The sequence below is a fragment of the Larimichthys crocea genome, chromosome XV (genome assembly GCF_000972845.2).
Source record: "Larimichthys crocea isolate SSNF chromosome XV, L_crocea_2.0, whole genome shotgun sequence".
NCBI lineage: Eukaryota > Metazoa > Chordata > Actinopteri > Sciaenidae > Larimichthys > Larimichthys crocea.
In genome coordinates this window covers 16785159-16800192 of record NC_040025.1, presented here as the reverse complement: position 1 = coordinate 16800192, position 15034 = coordinate 16785159, and the positions used below count along the sequence as shown (strand labels likewise).

The 15034-nt window shown below is 40.2% G+C and overlaps 3 protein-coding genes across 4 annotated transcripts; 2 read left to right on the top strand and 1 right to left on the bottom strand.

Annotated features, from left to right (window-relative positions):
* Window positions 1–143: 143 nt before the first annotated feature.
* LOC104932859 (glucose-6-phosphate 1-dehydrogenase) lies at window positions 144–3992 on the top strand. Its single transcript, XM_010748187.3, has 12 exons — window positions 144–482; window positions 1137–1174; window positions 1299–1407; window positions 1494–1711; window positions 1796–1954; window positions 2119–2244; window positions 2350–2443; window positions 2544–2730; window positions 2822–3057; window positions 3478–3554; window positions 3649–3741; window positions 3839–3992. The coding sequence occupies exons 1-12, from the start codon at window positions 354–356 to the stop codon at window positions 3927–3929; spliced, it is 1557 nt and encodes a 518-aa protein (XP_010746489.2). The 5' UTR covers window positions 144–353; the 3' UTR covers window positions 3930–3992.
* Window positions 3993–4853: 861 nt separating this feature from the next.
* Window positions 4854–11266, bottom strand: zgc:158263 (ceramide kinase family protein). The gene is made up of 13 exons (XM_010748175.3): window positions 10843–11266; window positions 9227–9322; window positions 8846–8983; window positions 8596–8724; window positions 8431–8494; window positions 8174–8319; window positions 8010–8084; window positions 7736–7888; window positions 7378–7483; window positions 6523–6626; window positions 5913–6109; window positions 5510–5823; window positions 4854–5337 (listed from the first exon to the last, which is right to left on the bottom strand). The coding sequence occupies exons 1-13, from the start codon at window positions 10964–10966 to the stop codon at window positions 5244–5246; spliced, it is 1740 nt and encodes a 579-aa protein (XP_010746477.1). The 5' UTR covers window positions 10967–11266; the 3' UTR covers window positions 4854–5243.
* Window positions 11267–12505: 1239 nt separating this feature from the next.
* naa10 (N-alpha-acetyltransferase 10, NatA catalytic subuni) lies at window positions 12506–14983 on the top strand. 2 transcript variants are annotated; one of them, XM_027288998.1, is made up of 8 exons: window positions 12506–12711; window positions 12854–12952; window positions 13041–13099; window positions 13188–13233; window positions 13321–13436; window positions 13543–13587; window positions 14189–14273; window positions 14425–14983. In XM_027288998.1, the coding sequence occupies exons 1-8, from the start codon at window positions 12691–12693 to the stop codon at window positions 14614–14616; spliced, it is 663 nt and encodes a 220-aa protein (XP_027144799.1). In that variant the 5' UTR covers window positions 12506–12690; the 3' UTR covers window positions 14617–14983. The 2 variants fall into 2 exon arrangements, with proteins under 2 accessions (XP_027144799.1, XP_010746466.1); XM_010748164.3 differs by having other exon boundaries at window positions 12508–12711; window positions 14434–14983.
* The last annotated feature ends 51 nt before the right edge of the window (window positions 14984–15034 follow it).

The following is a 15034-nucleotide window of genomic DNA, read 5'->3' as shown; positions in this document are numbered from 1 at the left end:
CTCAGTCACAGGCATTTCAGGTTTGCGTAACATTTGTCCAAGGAGTGGTTTAGGAGCAAGACACATTCCTTCCAATTGTTATTCAGCTTTACCTGAGCAGACCTGAAATGTGAGTTAAAGTGAATGGGCAGGTTTTTTTTCCTGGTCGACTTGATTTAGACTTGACGGGCTGGAGGGCATAGGTTATATATTTTAAATCAGGCGTTATTTCTTGGCAACAATAGGTGGCAGCATTAACCTGCCGAGTGTTTTCTGCAAGGCAAGGATGACTATTGAGATTTCAACATACTATGTGTGTGTCATGTAACCGTAGGAAGGTAAGAGTAGCCACAGTAGGGACAAAGTGAGACCAGATGGATCAGAAGATGAGCTCTGAGCCGCTGACCCGCTCCGAGGTGTTTGGACAGCTCAGGAGGGAGCTCTATGGAGAGGACCAGTCCACTCACTCCAACACACATATATTTATAATCCTTGGAGCCTCTGTGAGTACAATCTCTGAACTTCTTACAACACGAAGAACCACTGTTTCCTCTATTCTAAATTTATATCTGATATATTTGCAATTTCCTTTTATGAGAACTTAACACTGAAATGACCCGTTTGTTTCAGTGCCTTGTAGAAAGTCTATAAACTGTCTTAGTTGCTTTTATCAGCTCATTCTTCTACATTTCTATCTGTATAAAGCTACAATTGGTGAAAAAGGCATTTTTAAAATGGCAACAGGAGGCCAGCAGAGTTGACACAATGCCTCAGAGGAGAACAATTCACTGGGGAATATTGCAGTGTAGTAATCTGTATATGAAAGCAGAGGAATGAGCACATGTTGACATGCAAGCATTGAAAGAGCATTTTGTTCTGTTCTTAGCCGTCTAGTTGTTATATATGTTGTCCCTGTATATGTTTGTTTATTTTTTTAGTAATCTCTTTACATTTTACATGATGTGTCAGAGTCCAGTAAAGAGCGAGTGCTCAAAGTTCTCACATTAATCAACAGATCCACTCACTCCATATAACTGTGGGCATTTATTTTTAAAGCTGATCTGCTCTTTGGACTCTTGCTTGTTTTTTTTAAACCATAGTGATTATCAGTAGAAGTTCATGATCAGATTTCTTTTTTATTTGTACTATTTAAACAGGGGGATCTCGCTAAAAAGAAGATCTATCCAACTTTATGGTGAGTTGCCGCTCAAACAGCAAAAACAGGCAGAGCTGCTTTAAGAGTTGTTTGCTCACTTAGTATTCTGAGGAGTTTGACCCTTGGCTAATATTTTGCCTAACTGCTTTTGCCCCACCTTTAGGTGGTTATTCAGGGATGGCCTCCTCCCAGATGACACCTATTTTGTGGGTTTTGCCAGGTCTAACCTGACAATCGAAAACATCAAGGCAGCATGTCTGCCTCATATGAAGGTATTTTACCTAAAGCTCATTGTTGGCTATCTAAGACAAGATTGCTTGGGTTGTGTTTTCAGGACTCATTATTACATTTCACTCAGGTCACTGATGAAGAGAGTGAGAGTCTCTCAGCCTTCTTCAGTAGGAATTCCTACCTTAGAGGCAGGTATGATGACGACAGCTCTTTCTCTCAACTCAACGCTCATCTGTTGTCTCTACCTGGGGGAGCTGACGCCAACAGACTCTTTTACCTGGCTCTACCACCCACCATCTACCACCATGTCAGCACAAACATCAGAAACCACTGCACGAGCTCCAAGTCAGCGTCTGTTTAACTTTACAAAAACAATGATTTACTTACTATTTGATTACTTTATACTAATCAACTGTGTTTGTAAAACAGAGGCTGGAACAGGGTGATTGTTGAGAAGCCCTTTGGCCGTGACCTCCAGAGCTCACAGGAGCTGTCAGCCCACCTGTTCTCCCTGTTCACAGAGGACCAGATCTACCGCATAGACCACTACCTAGGCAAAGAGATGGTCCAGAACCTCATGGTACTCAGGTAACAAGCACCATACACACATTTTCAAGAATTTTACCATTGGTATAAACCCAAACATCATAGATGAGCTTTCTGGAATTCACAAGTACTGACCTTTATCTTTTCCTTCTTGTGTTGCTGACATTGAGTCTTTTATTTTAACAGTTTTATTTTCTTACCTTCAGGTTTGGAAATCGCATCTTTGGACCCATATGGAACAGGAACAGTGTAGCCAGTGTGGTCCTCACCTTCAAGGAGCCTTTTGGCACTCAGGGCCGTGGAGGATACTTTGATGACTTTGGTATCATTCGGTGAGATACAGTAAATTCAGATAAAAGTGAAAACACTGATTACATTTTTATTCTTACACTAGACCCCCTACTTGGCCTGATTCCATTTCTTGTTTCTTGATATAGAGATGTCATGCAGAATCATCTCCTCCAGATGCTCTGTTTGGTCGCCATGGAGAAACCTGCTTCCACCAACCCAGATGATGTGAGGGATGAGAAGGTAATATCAATGATTGGATGGTTGGAGATAGTTGGACATTTATGCATATTTTCTGTCTATGTCACTGCAACCCTGTTGTCTCATTGACATTGTGCTGTAGGTGAAGGTATTGAAGTGTATAGCCCCTGTTGCTGTGTCAGATGTGGTGCTCGGCCAGTATGTGGGGGACCCTGAGGGGGAGGGCCAGTCCAAACTGGGTTACCTTGATGACCCCACTGTACCAGAAGCCTCCTGCACACCAACCTTTGCCACTGCTGTGCTCTATGTACAGAATGAAAGATGGGATGGTGAGAGAAAACTTTTTCTTTTTTTTTTTCCCTCCCTCCTAACCCACGTTTTACAACATTCCCTCTGAATTTCTCCCTTCATGTCCACTAGGAGTTCCTTTTATTCTCCGCTGTGGTAAAGCCCTGAATGAGCGGAAGGCAGAAGTGCGTCTGCAGTTCACTGACGTGCCAGGAGACATCTTTGCCGAACGCTGTCAGAGGAACGAGCTGGTGGTACGGGTGCAGCCGGATGAAGCCATTTACCTGAAGATGATAACCAAGAGGCCTGGGGTTTACTTCAGCCCAGAGGAGACAGAGCTAGACCTGACCTACAAGAGCAGATATAAGGTGCTGCAGCCTGCAGTTAACTTGTTTCTCCAATTTTCTTAAATCAATGCAAATAAATCGTTTTATTTGTGTCAGTAAGTTCACACTTCAGTTAAACAGTCAAATGTTGATTTTTAATATACTACAATATATCATGTTACTTAAAGTCTATTGATTTTAAGGTGACATTTGATATAGTATTCAATGTCTCACAGCGTGATTGATTATTTTTTAGAAACTAAAAATAACATAGAGGCTGTAATAATAATGTTTGCAACCTATTAATATTAATACCATTGTCTAATATTGTATACCAGAATATAATATCCCGTGCATCATATTCTATTCTCAAACAAAGACTGTCCATTTAATATAAATCAAGATTACTCAACCTAAAATAAGCATATATAATTACAGTTTTTCTTTCTTTTCTTTTACCAGAATGTGAAGCTCCCAGATGCTTATGAGAGGCTCATTCTGGATGTCTTCTGTGGAAATCAGATGCATTTTGTCCGCAGGTTGGTTGTAATATTTACTTTCATAGTTCAGTGTCAAGGTATTTTGTTACACTGTGGTATTTTATGACCTGAACTCTTCCTCTTTCTGTCCCAGTGATGAGTTACGGGAGGCCTGGAGGATCTTTACCCCCCTCCTACACCAAATAGAGGCAGAGAAAACACAGCCCATCTCTTACACATATGGAAGGTAAATTTATCTGTTTAATGAGACAGAACTAAAAACACGATGCAGGTTTTCCCTTTTAATTTCTCTTCCTCATGTCTCTTCTTTGTTGCATCCATAGTCGTGGTCCAAACGAGGCTGATGATCTTGTGAAGAGGGTGGGATTCCGCTATGAAGGAACATACAAGTGGGTGCAGCCCCGCACAACATGATGCCTTCTGTTACACACACCACTGTAGCAACGTTTACAAGCAATAAAGTTTACTGCAATCTTTCACCGCTGTACTGTTGTCTGATTTTGTCTGCATGGAAAATAAATACCTCTACTTTTAATCCCGAATCATACCAGAATGAAGATAAAAAATAAGAACATGATTTAAGTGTTCACCTGTAAATTTCTAAATAAATCATTGTTCACTCTTCCACTTTTGAACAGCCTTGGCCACACCTAACACATTGCCTGTAAGAAATGAGACTTGTGGAGCAAGAAAATCTCTACACAACTGTTTGAATGTTAAAAACAGCAGGCCTGTGTGTTCCCTGGCTAGGAGGGCTTGTTGATCAGGTTTGTAACAACAGTTGACTCTCTAAATAACAAAGGAGACAAATATGCATATCCTGTTTCAGGTATGAATCACTTCCAGTTAGGTGCCTTGAACTTCAAATAAATGTAATAAAAAAAACAAAACCTCTGGAACAGGTTATGTCTCACAATGCATGAATGCATGTTTTGTTTTAACAATCAATTCACTTTTTACAATTATCATCATTCCAATGATAAATTTGTTAGATTTTTTTAGCTGCGTGCAGAAGACTGATGTTGTCTCTTGTCACCTGTGTTTGTCTCTACCAGGTGCATGGTCTAGCTACAAACACGTACATGCAAATACATATACACTCTAACCAATAACACATCAGGTGATCCTGCCAGTACTCGGGGGACCGTGGGAAGTGCAGCAAAGATGAACAAGTGTTTAAAAGAAAATGTATCCTCCTATTGTATAAGCTCTTTCATGTGTTATTTAAATCAAGATATTTTAAATGATATAATCTTTTAAACCAATTTAGCACTATTGCAAGATTGTATATGTACAACGAAAAGAACACAGTTGCCGATGTTGACAATAAATCATAAATGGAGTCAGAACAGTCTTTTATTGCACCTTTTTTCTCTCTTGAAACTTCTGTTGTCATTCCACATGATTTCATTCTCCAGAAGCTCAAGTGAAAATAAATACAATGCGCACAACTGCATATAAAAATAAACCTGCACTACAGATGTATCAAGTTTTTGATAGTGTTTTAAAGAGCAGTATTCAACAAACACTCATTTAAGAATAAATAGTTATTTTATAATTATTTCAATGTAAAATTACCTGAAATATTAGGAACACTTTGGCCATAACAGACTGCAAGTTTGGCTGGCTGTTGTCTCAAAATGTACACATTATCCTTGCCTTACAAACATTCCTATTGTCACTTTTCCCTCCAACACTTAGGTGAGAATTGTTGTGTAGGATGTCCTTTCAAACATTTAAGTCATTTTCCTCACTACAGTTGTCCACGACTGCTCCGTCCTCGATGCCCCTGGCATACAGACGAACCAACTGGCCATGAATCCTGAGAGAAGAAGTGGACATAGTTAAAAACTGCTAAAAAAAACCCAAACTCAACCATTGCAACCTGTGCACCATTTCAGTGACAATTAAATTTGACCCTGACATACGATAACAGCCTGAGGTTAATACAGTATCATATGAGAGTACCCAAAGCACAATATGTACTCTCTTACCTGCAGAGGATCTCAGTGAAAGGCAGGATCTCTCCGTCACAGTTCCACACTGACACAGCAGGAGCTTTGCTGCAGCACAGTCCACACAGGAAGAGATCTGCTGTCTTCTGCTCATTTGTCACTTCTCCTTCTGTGCCTCTCTCTGTCAGCTGCTGCTGAGATCCATTCCTGCTTACAGTCTCAACGTAGATTCTCTCCTCATCTATCCCACCACTCATGGCTCCAGTCTCTTCATATGCTTCCACTTCTTTGCCAGAAGGGAGGGAAAAACGGACTGCCTTTACGCGGTGGACCTCCACAAACGGCAGGTCAAACTAAGAAAGAAGAACGACAGAGAGAGATTGAGTCAAGCAGTGCTTAAACATGCTAGTCCAAATGTGTTTCAATGTGAAGGTGCCCATACCTGGTCCTGTGTGCTTGTATGTCTGTAGAGAAATTTGAGGAATCCCAGTGGGTGAGTGTCCCATACCAGAATGAGGTCGCCTGTTCCATCTGCCAAGTGAGCAGAGGGAGAAAGGCCCAGTGGACTCTTGGGACATGAGCTGGACATACAAGTGAGAGACACACACTTGAACCTGCCCTCCACAGTCACCCACTCACCTGGAGAGAGAGAGAGAGAATCATGATGCTACATTTAAAAAAAATCGCTGCTGTACATCTGTTCTTTAAGGACCAGTTTACTTTACCATTTTCAAAAAAAAACTACACTGGGGTGTGTTCCTTACTTTTCAGATTAACATTAGTTTGAGTTTATATTGCTGTGACACAGTTTTCTTTACTAATGGACACAACTGTAAAGAAGTGGAATGGAAGGATTATGCTGCAACATTCTGATAACTAAGATTTTAATTATCTTAAAGGTTTTGGTAAGTTTTATTTTGTTGCTGTTTAATTCAAAATGCAACCACTGGTGCTCAAGTGTAACATCTAGCAGCATAACCTTTAAAGTATACATGATTTATGCTAAAATACACACAGTGAATATTTCGTTATTAAACATATTATGTTATTACCCTCTGAGTCATTGCTGAACTGGCTGTAATGGGAGCTGTGCAAGGATGCTGAATCTGAAGAGTGGTGGAAAAGTCTTTCTGTGCTTCGGGAGCACACACTGCACCTAAACACAAATGCAACACAAAGTCTATGAAGTAACAAACTCTTTGACCTTGACACCCATTCATAAGAGCATCATAAACCCTTCGCTGACAGCCAGAAGCAGCTGTCTCAGACAAAAACCGAGGTATTGTACACTCTAACAGGGAACCAAGGCTCACCTTTCATCTAGATCAAGTTCCTCTTGCCATGGTTGCTACCCTCCTTAAGGTTTACCCAACACCTGAGTCCCTGCTGCAGGTGGTAGCAGCTATGGTGTCTCAAACAGTGAATTTGAACCATTTCAATTGTGCTTAAAAAATAATGATGCTGCACCCAGAGACACTTTCTCTTTTCTAAAAGGGAAGGTTAAAATTGGCATCATTTTTAGATACCCTTGATAAGTATGAGGACTCACAGAGAAGATTAGAATGCCAAAAACCAAAGAATATAAAAGGCATTCATAATTTCTAGAAGTTCATATGTTACTATGAGCTTAATCTTGCACCCATTTACTTCTCCTTGAGAGCAACATTGGCCATTGTGGTGGTGTTGTTTATGTATAAGTTGTTTCATTTAGCATATCTTGACATATCTTGAGGTAATGACATTAATAACATAGAGAAGTGGTTTAGAGGTTTAACATGTTTTAAACATTTTTATGGGACTGTAATCTGGTGTGCTTCTTCTCTTTTTGTTTTTTTTGAAAGTCTGTTTTGTGTTTATCATTCATTGCTTTGTGTATACACCATTCATTATGTCATATCTTGTTTTACCCTGAGAGGCAGCGTGTTCTATCTCTTGGGCTGGAGAGCACCGGGTCTGCTGGTAGATACTGAACTATGCCTGCATAGCTTCTGTTGCTCAGGTACACCTTTGTGCCTAGACAAAGCAGAACAATTATGTAACCCAAAATTGTACAACACTAGATGAACAAACAGAAAAGGAAGTAAATGTGGTTTTGTTTCATGAGATGAGCATGAGTGTAACATCAACAGATGAAAGTCCTCTCATCTTGGTCATAGTGACACATTTTTATTTTCAAGATAAAAATAAACACAGAAAACCACAAAAACAGCATCTAATGTAATTCAGCATGCAGTCATATCTGTTCTCTGAATGACTCATGCGTACCTGAATAGTCATATCGTAAAGGTCCCATCCACCGGTGTTTTTCGCTCTCAGCTAGTACATCTCCATAGAAGCCATAGCCCAACAGAGACACTGAGTAGTGCACCAGAGCAGAGGCTTGATGGACTGAACCCACATCCAAAGGCTGAGAGTCTCCTGCAAGGCATTGTGGGTGATAATAAGGGCCATACATGCTAAACTATGGAGCTCCGTTGACAAAATTGTTCAGGTATTTTAGGATAAAACAGTTATTCGGAAAGTGAAAGTCTTTCCTCACCAATGATAATGTGCAAAGCTGAAGTTACAGGGTCGATCACTCCCACTGTGGCGTAACACACACAATCTGTAGAGCCTAGAATGGATACAACAGAACACAACATGTGCTGTCATTGCCCTAAATCTAACTTCATCATTTCATTAATACTGGATAATAGTCGTTACCTGCAGGGATGATGCCAATATGAAGCGGACAAGGCTGTAAAGTGACAGCCGGATCATTCTCACAAAGGCCTGCCTCTTGTTGTGTCCGCCCAATCAAACCGTGAAGTATTTCGCTGAACATGCCATCCCCACCCACACACACCACACTGTTATAAACAAACACAAGAGTTTCTGTTAGAAAAGCACCTCCCAGTGAGCTTAGCTGTTATAATGCGCTCATACCACAGTGTTTGCACTATGGTTCTGACAGCTCTTACCCATCAAAGCCTGTCAGGTCTTTCTTTAGGAGGTGGTCTCTGGCCTGGTTTGCTCTCTCAGTCACTAAACAGTAAATGTTATGATTACACACAGACTGCAAATCATTTTCATTAATTATTCCAAACAAATCAAACTATTCTCCATACAGATAAATGCACCATTACCTATTACATGAGAGCTGATACCAGCCAGCTCAAACAGAGGGGCAACCAGAGAGTGGTAGGTCTGTCTTCCTTTCTTTTTCCCTCCAAATGGGTTGATAAACACCAACAGTCTGTGCGGCCGCAACGGACCTGGAAGATATATTTGGAATATAACAGGTTGTTGAGAGCCAGAAAACTTCAGAAAACCAGAAAATTATTATATATTTCAAATACATAGGAGTCATAATATCAGTTTTTGAGCCATCCGTACTGTGAGTTTTGAGAGCGGTCCTTAGGTGTTTTGTCCACTGGTCCCTGAGAACCCGACTGGGGCAGCTGAACTGGGTCTGCCCCAGTCTCCATAGTAACCCATAAGAGCTGCCACTGCTGCAGCGTTTCACGTAGAAAACTGGAGATAGATGATAGACAAAACCATGCTGTAAAACCACAATATCAACTGTTGCAGAGTGGAGGTTTACAGGCACGTCTTGACTAAACAGTAATGCTAGTGTGTCTTTGACCTGTATGTAAATAATTAACAATCTCATTTCAGGCAGCAAAAGATGTGCAATGCTACAGACTGGGTAATTCCTATTTACATTGACTGTGGCCTTGTGTTTGCCATAAGTGAGAGTCTCTCATCTGAACCCACCTGTGAAGTCTTTGTCTGTGTCCTCAACTGACTTCCGTGGCAGTACGTCAATCCGTCCCTCCTCTACTCCAACCACCTCTGCCACAGGTACTGAAACTTTAATCACACAGACAAAGGCACACTGCATAAACTTCAGTGAAAATTGTTCTTTGCATATAATGAATAGATACTCCTATCGCTATCCTTATGCAGATGTTTATACTTATCATAGCCATTAAAGAACTCAATACTAACTGCATCCCATTTAGCTGTACCAACACCAGAGCTCTCTTACAGGCATGTCATAGTAAGAAAAACTCAGTCGTTACTAATATTATTAACGATGAATTAATTCTTTGGCAGCACGTGGTGCAGCGGTTAGCAGTGAAAGACAGCAGGAAGGTGTGTGGCCTTTCTGTGTGGAGTTTGCATGTTCTCCCCACGTCTGTCTGTTCTCTCTGAGTACTCCGGTTTCCTCCCACAGTCCAAAGACATGCAATTAAATAGTTATTTGGTCACACTAAATTACTCGTAGGTGTGAATGTGAGTTTGTCTTTTTGTGTCAGCCCTGTGATGAACTGGTGACTTGTCCAGGGTGTACCCCACCACTCGCCCAATACTAGCTGGGATAGACTCCAGCCTTCCACGACCCTGATAAGGATAATTTACAGGAAATGGATTGAAGGATGAATGGATTGTTGATGAATGACTGTATATATTGAACATACTGGCTCACTGGCACACCAAAAAATAGCATAAATATCACCAAGATTATTAGGTAGACCTGTTAATGACAAGTCAAAATATCTGCTTTAAGAATGGTTTGTTAGTGATAATTTGCATGCTAGAGATTTGGATAATACAGGGTAGGCAAATCTCCCTAGGGTCAATATTCTTTTGTTTCAACACATTTCTAAGACAACACTATCATGAATTTTAATATGTTGGTTTGTTCTGTGCACACAACTTTTACTACATGGACTACATGTTACTCTTCCTGAGGGTTTGTTAAAAGTTTTTCTTTCTCCAAATCGAAGATCTAAGAATAGAGAGTGTTGTATGCTGTACAATATTATGATATAAATTAAATTAAATTGACTTGACAGATTTTTAAAAAAAAGTATCTTGGTTTGTTTCATGTTTACACCACGTGACAACAAATACAAACTTTGCATTTTTTCCCTTCCTCATCAGAAAAACAACGTTTATTTTCCTATTTAAAGGCCCTATATTATAATATTGTGCCCGGGGGTGTTTGAGTTCTGTGTAGCCTGTGTTTTCAGTCAACTATTTTAGTACAGTAGGTTGAGTTTCATGTTGGTGCTGTTTAACTTGTTCTTCACGTTTTCTTCAAGTAGCTATGGGAACAATTAAAGCGCTCCCTCCCTGTAAATGACATGTAAGCTGTTCTAAACATTGTTTTATTTGTGATGTTTCCAAGGATCCATCTAAGGAATAACATAAGTCATATTAATGTCAGTTCTGTACAGAAAGGAAACATGTTTTGGCTTTTAATGTCAGTTCTGTACAGAAAGGAAACATGTTTTGGCTTTAGATAAGGTTAGCAGCGGCATGGCTGAGAAAGCATATCGATATTACAGATCGGCAGGTGTTTTGAACAGTTAGGAACCACCTACTTGTTTTCTTCTCACGATTCTTCTTATCTACCTCGGTCCAGTTGAAATGCCAGCCAGTCAGGACCGCCCGGTATCTTTTATTCCCGACCCACAAACTTGACTCCAACCTCAGCTCTGGTTCCATCTGGAAAAAGCGCTTCAGCCGCAGCGTCGCTCTTTCCCGTTTCTCAAAAAACTTATATGATCACATCTGACAGCCATAACTATCACATCTGTGAGAAACAGCAGCAGGTTGGACAGCTGAACTCGCCATCATTCAACAACCGAGAGAACTTATCTGACAGGTTTCATCTTCCTCTGGATGCACCTGAAGATCTTTTTTAAAGACACATGTGTGTCATTGTTCCTGTGAAATGTGAAAGACGCCTCCCGGCACGCAGGGTGTTATTCTAAAAATATCTGTTTCCTCTACAGGCCCTCCCCGGTGACACCTGCTACATTTGCATGCTGCAATGCTGATTGGTCGCCCGGAGTTTATCTGAATCCGACAATTACCATGCTCAGTCAATAGTATGACTAAATAGCCAAGACGTGCAAAAATTAACAAATTGAAAATGAATACTTATTGTGTGTGTGTGTGTGTGTGTGTGTGTGTGTGTGTGTGTGTGTGTGTGTGTGGTAAGTGTATCATTTACACATTACATTTTCCTGCAGTTGTACTACACGGGATTTGTGCTGTGTGTGTCAAAGTGCTTTATATATTATATATAAACTATACTTTAGCTATCATAAAGATTCTATGCATAGCAGCTTCATTGTGCCCAGAGACCAGTGCTCCTATGGACAATGTAAATAATGTGATATTTAGATGCAACTATATATAGGAATATGGGCATAAACTAGATATATACATCGAGCTAGAAATAGAGATATAAAAAAAACTATATAAAGTTATATCTGTAGAAAAAAAAGTAATGTAGAAAATGAATGAAAGTCACTGTCTGTACAGAGGAAGTGCAAAGTGAATCATGACCTGAAAACAGTGCAATTGTGTGAAATGACTATATACCTTAGTAATAAAGTAAAACAAATATTTAAGAACTTAGATTTAAATAATGGGGCACACGACGAGATAATAAGACATGATAGTGTCAAATAAAGTTGATATTAAACTTTCTGCCTGAGTGATAATTATTATGATTATGGTGAATATGTGTATCATGGTCACTTTCACTATATTTATATTTATTTATATACACAATATTTCTTACACTATGGTCACAAAACAATACTCTTTTTATATATCATGCCACTTTTATCTTCAATACTTGTCTGTTTTGAAGGTTGATTGTTTTTCGGGTTTATTTATAGATATTTCTGTCTGTTTAATTTCTGTCTGTTTATTGTGTTTTTCTCTCTTTTTTGCCTTTTCTACTTTTTTCTAATTCTGTAGTGTATGCTACACTTTCCTCTGCTGCTGTAACAAGTACATTTCCCCGTGGTGTGATGAATAAAGTATATCTAATCTAATCTAATCTGATCTAATAAAATTTGCTGTCTGAAGCTTCCTGCATTTGTGAAATGAGCGACAACAGTCCACAATACAACATCCGACTTCTTAAGGTTCCCTTCAAAATAAAAGTAACACGCGGCATGTTTTCGGTGCCTGGAGCAACGGTTAGGACTTTTACTTTGAAGTTCCAGCGCACACTGTGACCGGAAACGCCTGCAGTTATTGTGGCACGCTCCTTCCTCTCTCCTCCCTTCCTTGCTAGCATTTCGACCTAGCCAGCTAGCGAGAGAAGCTCTTTAAATCTCTTAGTGGGATTATTATGATTTGATTGATCAGTGCAACGTAGTATATTTGATTTCTGTGTACACAGCGCGGATAAACAACAAACTAACAAAATGAACATACGAAACGCGAGGGTAAGTGAGCTGAGAGCCTCTCGGCAGCCACGCTGTTTCCACTAACTTGAAGCTAAGCTACTCGTTAGCGGAGCAGCTATCGCCGATTAAGCGGTCAGCGTCGTGTCATGCACCTCCCTGACATCCACTTTCTCTCTTCCAGCCGGAGGACCTGATGAACATGCAGCACTGCAACCTGCTGTGTCTTCCAGAAAATTACCAAATGAAATACTATTTCTACCACGGGCTGTCCTGGCCTCAGGTGAGTCGCAGTTTGAAGTGTCTCCCGTGTTCAAATCACTGCACCTGTTTGTTTATGTGGCACTCATTGTCCGCTTTCATTGTTTCAGCTCTCATACATCGCAGAGGACGAAAATGGCAAAATTGTGGGATATGTGCTGGCGAAGATGTGAGTATCCGTGACATAGATTTCACTTGGCCTCACTTGAGGAGATGTGGTGTAGTATTTTCTCAAAATATTGTGACCTCTCATTTAGGGAGGAGGATCCAGATGATGTACCACATGGACACATCACATCCCTGGTGAGCCTGAAGGAAAAACTTGTTATGTAATACATTAATTTGAATATTTCTGGGACAAAAAACAAACCCAATATCTGTGTCTTCCAGGCTGTGAAGCGATCCCACAGACGTCTCGGTCTGGCTCAGAAACTGATGGACCAGGCCAGCCGGGCCATGATCGAAAACTTCAATGCTAAATATGTCTCACTTCATGTTCGCAAAAGGTACAGTACACGTGATTTCTTCTGTAAAGTAATGTATGGGCTCCCTGTTGTGTTCAGACTCTGACTGTGTGTGTTAGTCCTGACCAGTCTTTTCTCTCCACTACAGCAACCGAGCAGCCCTGCATCTGTACTCAAACACACTCAAGTTCCAGTAAGTCTTTTTTTTTGTGTGCCAATATTATAATTTTTCTCTAAAGCATATACTCCTGGTGTATTGTTACAGTTAGTGTGGCCATATTTTCAGAATACTGAGGTCATCAATGGTCCTAGACCAATAAATTGGCTGGGCTGATACATCAACCAATGATTATATTGGTACTGGCGTAAGTAACAAGAACAGGTGCCAAAGATATCTTCTAAAGTCAGAAAAAAACTATTTGTGGTAGTGAGTGCACCCTCTGCCTATGAAAACATAATCAAGAATCTTTTATTAACACTGTTAAAAGCAGTGTTCAGTGTGTACATTATTCGGACAGCATGTTCCATTGTTCAGCTCTGCAGTACACGCTGTGCAAAGTCATTATTGTTTTCAAAAATTCAGTTTTGGTAAACAAAGTCTTTACAATGTTTTGGAAATTAACTGGTGGGGAAAAGCTGAATCCTTTATTCATTTATAAGATTAGTGAAATCTGAATATAGTCCCTGTGAAGTGTGAACTCCTTCCAGGTTGCTAAAACTCCAAAATAAAATATAAATGCAATAATCTAAGTGTCCTCAATGGTAGCTACAGCCCTGTTGTTGTTGTTCCACAGGATTAGTGAAGTAGAGCCTAAATACTATGCAGATGGAGAGGATGCCTACGCCATGAAGAGAGACCTGGCCCACATGGCTGATGAGGTGACTTAATTCTCTAAATTTATCCACTGTGGTGACACTGCATTGAAATTGACATTTTTTCTAGGCTTCTTGGTACCCTGTAACTGAACTCCGATGAGCATGTGAATGTGATCTGGTTGTGAATGTGTCTTTTCTTTTTTTTAATCTGTATGCCCCACAGCTGAGAAAGCCCGGGGTGCGTGTGTCAGGTCAGGAGGCACCGTCTGGCCAGAGCCCGTCAGGGTCTGGTGACCAGGAGAGAGAGAGCGAGAGAGACAGCGGAGGAGAGAGCAAAGAGCTGAGTGAAGTCAGCGAGGCGACAGAAAGCACAGACGTTAAAGATTCTTCCTCCGATTCTCAATGACGCTGCAGTCGTAGACATTTTTAAATTCAACCCTGACTTCCACTTTTTATCTCTCTTTGACAATATCTCTCACTTCACAGACTGACTACCTGTGCGTCAAACACACATTTCCATCGCTGTTTTTCTTAAGTCTAGTTTTTTGCTGCAGTGATGAACAAAACATCTTGGATAATGACATGAGTCGGGATGGTATCCAAATGAAAGTAAAATGAAAAACTGGTCTCATTGTTTTTATTGGATTGCCGTTCATTATCAAAAGTGGTCTAAAGTTCTGTGAGATTTAACAGAATTGAAAAGAAGTTGTTTCAACCTGGTTGGTCTCTTCATTATTTAACAGAATTACTGCAAATAAATCTTTCAAATAATACTTTTGTTATTGCAACTTTTTTCAGTAAGTGGTCATAAAATCACAACAACA

Coding starts and splice junctions, on each gene's coding strand:
- LOC104932859 (XM_010748187.3), top strand. CDS start 354: ATGGATCAGAAGATGAGCTCTGAGCCGCTGACCCGCTCCGAGGTGTTT. Junction 1,175..1,298: donor AAGATCTATCCAACTTTATG/GTGAGTTGCCGC, acceptor CCCCACCTTTAG/GTGGTTATTCAGGGATGGCC. Junction 3,555..3,648: donor CAGATGCATTTTGTCCGCAG/GTTGGTTGTAAT, acceptor TTTCTGTCCCAG/TGATGAGTTACGGGAGGCCT.
- naa10 (XM_027288998.1), top strand. CDS start 12,691: ATGAACATACGAAACGCGAGG. Junction 13,234..13,320: donor ATGGACACATCACATCCCTG/GTGAGCCTGAAG, acceptor TGTGTCTTCCAG/GCTGTGAAGCGATCCCACAG. Junction 14,274..14,424: donor TGGCCCACATGGCTGATGAG/GTGACTTAATTC, acceptor TTTAATCTGTAT/GCCCCACAGCTGAGAAAGCC.
- zgc:158263 (XM_010748175.3), bottom strand. CDS start 10,966: ATGGAACCAGAGCTGAGGTTGGAGTCAAGTTTGTGGGTCGGGAATAAA. Junction 8,085..8,173: donor TATTGGCATCATCCCTGCAG/GTAACGACTATT, acceptor TATCCATTCTAG/GCTCTACAGATTGTGTGTGT. Junction 5,824..5,912: donor ATACAAGCACACAGGACCAG/GTATGGGCACCT, acceptor CTTCTTTCTTAG/TTTGACCTGCCGTTTGTGGA.